The sequence below is a fragment of the Lolium perenne genome, chromosome 7 (assembly GCF_019359855.2).
Source record: "Lolium perenne isolate Kyuss_39 chromosome 7, Kyuss_2.0, whole genome shotgun sequence".
Taxonomy (NCBI): domain Eukaryota; kingdom Viridiplantae; phylum Streptophyta; class Magnoliopsida; order Poales; family Poaceae; genus Lolium; species Lolium perenne.
The window spans coordinates 312,862,751-312,870,446 of record NC_067250.2 but is presented as its reverse complement, the minus strand read 5'-3'; the positions used below and the strand labels follow the sequence as shown (position 1 = coordinate 312,870,446).

The 7,696-nt window shown below is 50.9% G+C and overlaps 1 protein-coding gene across 1 annotated transcript; it reads left to right on the top strand.

Annotated features, from left to right (window-relative positions):
- The first annotated feature begins 277 nt into the window (after positions 1 to 277).
- On the top strand, positions 278 to 1,228 carry LOC127311480 (uncharacterized). The gene has a single exon (XM_051341911.2). It carries the CDS (start codon positions 407 to 409, stop codon positions 1,052 to 1,054), a length of 648 nt encoding a protein of 215 aa, XP_051197871.1. The 5' UTR covers positions 278 to 406; the 3' UTR covers positions 1,055 to 1,228.
- The last annotated feature ends 6,468 nt before the right edge of the window (positions 1,229 to 7,696 follow it).

Below are 7,696 nucleotides of genomic sequence, written 5' to 3'. Positions count from 1 at the left end.
TTACATAATTGTCTGCACTTCAAAGTCTGAATTTTGTTTATTACCTCCATTTCAAAATTGCTTCGAAACTAGCATGGCCTCCAACATGACAATTTGAAACGAAGGGGGTAGTACATCTCTTTGAGACCATACTCCAGAGGGAGTGGTATCTAGGAGCAGAGTAGGAAACAAACAAACAAATATCCCCATTGGTCTTTTGATATTCCTTGGCATCACACACAGACAATACTGATGTTTTGTGTAAATATTTCTCCCCGGCCTCTCCTATAAATACATCCCATTTCCCTCTCACCATTCCACACACACCACCTCCAAGCCAACAACAATCACAGAGCACACACAGGAAAAGAATAGCAACAAGAGCAGAAGCCAACTGATCAGGTTCAGCTCGTCTTCAACGCACACCATGAGGCCCGGACCGGAGTTCGTCACCATGAGCCACCAGGGCGCGCCGATGGCGGCGCCGGGTCACGGGCTGATCAACGGCACGGCGGCGGTGCACTCGCCGTGGCAGTCTCCCGTGCCATACCTCTTCGGTGGGCTGGCAGCGATGCTAGGCCTCATCGCCTTCGCGCTGCTCATCCTGGCGTGCTCATACTGGAAGCTCTCCGGGTACCTCGACGCCGGGGCCGAGGGAGGCCGGGACGGCCAGTCCGGCGACGCGGCAGGCGGTGAGAAGGGCTCGGGGTCCGGCGCCAGCAGACCGGCGGCGGAGTTTCAGGAGCACGTGGTGGTCATCATGGCCGGCGACGAGCGGCCAACGTTCCTCGCCAGGCCAGTTACCAGCCGCGCGGCCGTCGAGGTGGAGCTCGCTTTAGCCGTACCGGCAGCGAGCGCGAGCGCCGGCGACGGCCAGGAGAAGAAGGTGGAGGATTGCGACGTGAGCTCAGCACAGCTGGGAGGGGACGCCTCCGACGCGGCGAACCAGAGCCGGGACCAGCACGACGAGGCGACTCCGAGCCGTGCCCACCAGCAAAGCCGTGCCCACCACCACCACCACCATGACCATGAGAGCAGCAGCAGCACGACGGCGCTGCAAGAAAGCTCGCAATAACTGCCTCCTTTGTTGGTTCCAGCTTTTCCCTTCTTTCGGGGGCGGAGCCATCTGCTTTCTTCTTTGCTGGTGCTGCTAGATTTAGGCTGGAAACGTGTAGATTCTTGGCGTGATTGGTTGCGTGAAAGTATTAATGGAGATATGTGCGAGACTTCACAGTCTTGCCAATCCAAAGCCCCTTTGCACCCCTAAATCATGGTACTCTGCTTCAGTTACAAACTTGTCTGAAGATACGAACAACACTCGACACCATTATCCTCTTGCTTTCAGTAACTTGCATCAATGAACAACTTTCAGTTGGAGAACGGGAAAATTCTTTTGAAACCCCAGGTGACTAGCTGGTTTTCATTCAGTTTTGTGCGCAGAAAAAATCATAAGGAAATCGAGTGACTTCCCTTTCTTTCGATCATTTAATTGCAGCCGTGCTACAGCTAAGGCTGCCTTGAAGTAGCAGTGCCCCAGAGGCTTAAGCAACACAGTGATGACACCACATCTGTCGGCCCAGCACTCACTGCACACCACAGTTCCTTGTGTGCAAGAAATGCTCATGCTGATGTGGGAATAGCAAGAAATGCTTGATGTGAGAACAGACCTGGCACTTACTATTATTACCAGCTAACTGAAATCCTTTTCTGCATGTATTAGTTAGCAGAACTTTTTCAGTACGGTATAGCTCAAAAGCATCAGCTCCAGTTTGCAGTCGCACACAGCTCACAGCTGCTTGGTGTGAGCTTGCTGTAACAAGAACGTTTGGCTGCTTGCTCACAGGTCACAGCCACATTTCACAGACACTCTTGCGTCTGCCGATCTGGATCGCATTATAATGCGGTGCCACGCGTCGGGCAGCTGCGAACAGAGCCAGATCATTGCTAGAACCTTGGGGTCGACTGTCGACACTCTGCAGTACGAGACATTGTGATGGTCTCTGCTCTGTCGATAGTGGGGTCATGGCCATGGCTCACGCTCATGATGATCCATACGAACTTTGGCAAGATGCCAACTTCAAGGTTGTCCCCTCCACCTTGGCGCCAGGTAGCTGCCAAGATAGCTAGATCCCTTCTTTTTTACCGCCCAATTCTGGCATTTCACCGTACAAATTGACAACCTGTATCTGTGGTTTGCTCTGACTTGAGTTACTTCCACGTTGACACTGTTCGAACATGCGACTTGAGATTTTTGTGACAGATCGACAGAGAGATCTGATTCATGATCCTATATATTCCCCATTCCCGGGATGCTACTACTTGGCAAGGCACGCACACACCAAGCCGTCCATACGTTGTATGTACTACAGCCACTTTTGCACCTGGATGATGAGTCACTAGATATGGACGGCTGGATGATCCTAGGAACATAGTAGGAACGTGGCCGCCTTCGTTCCCAATGCCGACGGATTCCGGCTTATTCCGACGAGCTAGAGCTAGGAACGTGGTATTTCTCTCGGCGAGGGGAATGGAATTTCCGCTTCGCCGGGGATTCGGATTCGGGCTCCCACATTCTCGCGCCTAGTGCCATGCCGTGCTGTCCTGTCCGCCTACCCCAGTCCCAGATTCTAGCTAGCTAGTGGAAGGGGCGGGCACCTGAAGGCCCTTTGCCTGCTTCGGGATCCTTGGAGCTGGATTATTAGATGCCTAGCTTGCACGCGAGTAGGAGTGAGAGTGAGCCGCTTCTTCTTCAACTTGCGGTGCCGGATTTGATTCCGCGGAAAAGGGGAGACCTTGGATCGATCACAGACCATAGCCGGGTCGTGATCTTGCTTGCAGGGCCTTGCTGTTTTTATATGGGCAACATTTTCTGCGTGTGTGGATTGGATTGGATAAATATGAGTGTGTATGGTCTGTATGTGCATCTGTCAAGGGGCAGCAAGCCTCGTGACAGGGGTGGTGGCGAAACCCTAATCACCAATGAACAACATTTTTCTCTTCTCCCTCTCCCAACAAGTCTTACGACACCCCGAGATAAAGCCTAATGGTGATGTCTCTGCCTCATATCCTATCGGGGCGCCATCTCTTTGTGGAGATCTTCATGCGGGAGCATTAGGATCATGGGCGGAGGCAAGAAAAATATTTGAGAGGTCCTATCAAAGGGAACCATACGTAAATTGGTTACGAAGGGTGGCACTCTAAAATATAAACTTTTTAAAGATGTTTTAGCAGAGAAAATTAAGGGTTTGATTGAAATATTCCCAGGTTGCCCCTGTCTCCACGCCTGATTACACTAACTAGGGTAGCAACCCCGTAGGGCAAGCACCAAGTCGGTTCGACTTATGTTCTCGCACTTTGGAGTACGACGTTTGCTGTTCATTCTTCTTTTTCTTTTTCTTTATTTGCAAAAGGACGCTCATCTATTAATCATCATCAACAACATTAAAAAGAACACCAAAGATAATTAAAAATTAAAAATAGGTCTTTGGACCACCTAGGGAAGACTGCAAGCATTGGTGCATGCCGAATGCGCCGCCGTCCCCTCCCCCTCCCCATCACCAAAGCAAGACAAATGAGAATACGTCATTCTATGGGCCCAAAGACCTGCACACAGAGCAGCAACCGTCTCCAAGGATGACAACCGTAGATATGAAGAGACTGGCCACACCAATGAACATGAAAACCGACTAGGCACAAGGAGATCCGCTAGACACACGACTCTACGAGCCCTCCGCCGACACTAGATGCACCATCGGAGATAGGATAGGGTGGGGATGGCCTTATTCAGAATTTAGGGTGTCATCATTGCCTCATAATCCCGAAGAAAGACTTAAAGCAGAAACAAGAACCCTCCCGCTGGTGAGAATCAGGGATCTAACATCCCTCCAAGGCCAAAGAGGCCATCAGAAGTGGGTGGACCAACGTAGGCAGCGGCGAAGTGGACAAAAACCCTAGCCACCTGGTGGATCGTCTCTGTTTTCACTTATTCCTCTCGTACCTACAGTGGACTACCGCATTGATATATATATAATCTATTTTGGTGGTCGGATCTAGCTATGTCATCATGAAATGCGGTTGTTTCTTTCAAAGAGAATGAGGCAAATTCAATGGCCGTTTAGAGAATTTTGAATAATGACTTGGAGCATAAAGTCCTCATTGTGGTTGTTCAGTCCTTTGAAGTTTCCTAATTTGTAAAGATACATAACTTAGCAATGAAGATGACATCAATCCATGGAATCACAACATTCCCTCCTTAAGAGAAGTAATTCTAAAGAATCCTTTAAAATAAGTACAATTTCTTCTCACTCCAAGAAACAATGTGAAATCAGAGGGTTTTTTGTCCTTCTTGTCGCCAACATAGTGATATGGGCACAAATCAAAAGACCCAAATATGTCACGCTCAACCTGCCGGTTCATTTAGAAGCTCATGCATAATGTATGGCAGCAACATGACATTCTTCCTGAAGATGAAACGGTTGACTCAGCTTCCAGATGGTGGTCCCGATTCACCATGGTGCCAACAACCACTGCGACAGTCATGGTTGGTGGCACCCTTGTCTTCCTATGGGCGGCACTTGGAGCGGCACGCCGGGGGACGGCGGAACTCTGCATTGGCTTGCTCACCCCTAGGGCCACTAGGATTGGATGCAACTTATATTGATGGCCACCAATATATACTAAATACTTTTACTTGCGAACGCCACTATTTTACTAGATCCTAACTGGTTTTAATACGACAACTATCATAAGTAGTACTTATTTCACGCCATGGAACAAAGTTATGTTTATAATATTAAAAGTTCACATGTATGCAATTCAAGTGTATACCATTACAAATATACTATTGTTGAAACATAATCTATTTTTCTTGAACATAAAATCGCTTTCAGTTATTTGCTTTTTACATTTTGTTGAACTAAGTCATATATAAAACCCTGGCAGCAATTTCAAGATGACAAAATCACATTCATATACAAATTAATATGTAGCACTTAGAAGTGATATAATGTTTTTACGGTTTAATTTTATATTTTTAGTATCTTTAAATGTCACGCCTGTTTATATACATTGAGAAAGTATTTGAAAAACCTCAGTGCCTAACAAATATCCGAATAAAGATTTCACGAATAGGACCGTCTATCTTAGTGGTAGGAAATAGAAATTTCTAGAGAGTAGGATCGGCTTATGGTTTCAATTTTAGTTCCTTCGATCCTCTCGCCCTCGTGAAATGGATCCAATCTTTGAAGGTCAATTTTCAGGGGAAATGGCATTAGCCCTTCATGGGTACAAGAAGAGTTAAGTTGGAGTTGTTGGTCTTAGAAGGTAATCGGCGTTGGTTGAGACATAGTTTGATGTACAACTTAGGACATACTCTTTGTGTCGTAGCTGTACTTGTAGTGGTGGTTGTCTCCGGACTAGTCCAGTGTGAAGTTTGCACTGTGCTTGTTGTTCACAACTAGTTGTAGTTGCAACTTCTATCTTTCATCAAAATATGCTACGCTTCAGCGTGCTCCCGAAAAAAAGTCAGAAGTTTCATCTCATGTATTTCAATGGTTGATAATTGGCTTATAAACGCAAACTGAGCTTAGCTCCTGGTGGTTAGGTTTCTTCTTGTAGAACCAACCCACCTAAGTTCAGTGCTAGACTTGGCAAGGGTGTTTGCACTTACCTGGATTAATACTGTATTCTCAAAAAAATAAATTGGCTTATAAACACAACGGCCGGTCATGGCTTGGGATTTAGTTTACTACCTGAAGCCTAGCCCAAAGGACCAAAAGGTAAATCTTGTATTTTGTTAAAAAAATAGGCTTAACAAAGCAATCTAATATTTACAAAATAATTTAATTAATAAGGAAACATTTTTTTTTGCATCTCACGGACTAAGCTCGAGCTTGGCATTTCGAAGTTGTTCTTTTCAAAGTGCGGCCCAAAAAAAAAACCAATGGTAAGGGGACATGTAGAGACTTCTATGGAAACACCCATTACTATTAATTATTTTTACATCTATTTTCATCTAGGACACATATTCTTGATCTTTTGTATCATGTTGATACTCAAGTGTTATCAGCTATGAACCAAGCCTTCTTAAAGGAGTTTATGGTGGAGGAGGTATGTTGTCCACGTTGCTGTTTTTTTTTTTTGCTTCTTCATTCTCTTATAAGAGCATCCCCACTCTTGTCCCCACGAACAGGCCCCCGGCGTGCCTTTTTTTCATCCGGACGGCGAAAAATGGCCCAGCCGCGTCCCCAGTTCCTCGTTTTTCGCCGGATTTGGGATTTCATCCATCCGGCGAGCCCACGCCAACCCCGGCCTACCGGGGAGCGCTCGGGGACTCCGGACGAAGCGAAAGCGCACGAAACGCCGAGATATTTCTCTCGCGCTTTTCGCTTCGTCTTTGCCGCAGAGGTGGACCCGACCGGTCAGCGACACGCGCATCGTCTTCCGCGCGCACTAAAGGATGCCGCCGGTCAGCTCGCTGCGGACGCGTCGCATTCCACACGGCATTTTATCGCCGGCACCAGCCTCGCCTATATACGCCGCTCCACTCGTCGCGACGCGTATCCCCGATCCACTCTCCCTCCACTCTCCCCATCCAATCCATGTCGTTCTACGACGATGATGCCGCAGCCAACAACGGCTTCCCCTGCCGGTCGCTCCACCAGTGGGAGGGGCACCTCCTCCACCAGGCGGGGTACCCCTGCCCGCCGGAGACGAGGCCTCCCGGCGGCGGGAGGAGGCTAAGTGCTGGCGGCGTACCAATCCCGCCGCCGCCCCGGGGCCACGCCCTCGACGTCGCCATCGAGGAGGCTCGACTGACGATGTCGGACGAGGAGTGCGCCGAGCCACGTCACCACCCCGACAACTACACGGCGTGGAACTCCTACTTCCTGCGGCGGTGGGAGCTGGAGCTCGCCTCCTACGACGGCCCGCCGCCTCCGCCACCGCGCAACAACGCCGCGGGCCGCCGACGTTGGTGGAGCGCGCCGGATAGGACGCTGGCGAACGTCCTCGAGCACATCGAGGGCGGAAACTTCCCCTTGCTGATGATGCCCCCTCCATCGAGGGCATCGGTCAGCCGCCGCCGGGGAAACATCTGGCAGCCACGACGCATGGCTGCCAGCTCGTCGTCTTCCGGATCGGCGTCGAGGCCATCCTTGGCGCCGGTGAAAAAGGAGGCGACGTCACCGGCGCGCGTCAAGAAGGCGCCGGCGTCTCCACCGCCGAGCAGAGGGCGCAGCGGCGGCGCCCTCGTCATCCGCGACCAACCCTCCTCCCCGCAGCGTGGGCGGAAGAGGAAGTCGGCGAAGAAGGAGGACGCCGCGGCCGCCATCAACGACGCCGCGAACAAGCTCGCCGAGGAGGAGGCGAAGCGCGCGGAGGATACCGCCGTGGCGGAGGCGATCGCCAGGTCGCTCAAGGACCTGGTGCCCGCCGACAACGCCCTCCCCGAGGACGCCGCGCTTGAGTGGTCGAGGCGCGACTGAGAGCGCGAGGAGGCGGAGCAGCAGCGGCGGCTGCTGGATCTGGCCGCCGCGCGTCAACTCGCCGCCCGCGCCGCTGCTCCAACCACCAACGACGATGTCGCTCGCTACTGCCGGCCTGCGACACCTCCATCCGGCGTCGCCGTCCCCGTCGTCGACCTCGAAGCCTCCGACGACGAATGGTACAAGCCATCGCCGTCCCCGCGTCGCACCAGCGGCCGGTGGGGAGAAGCCAG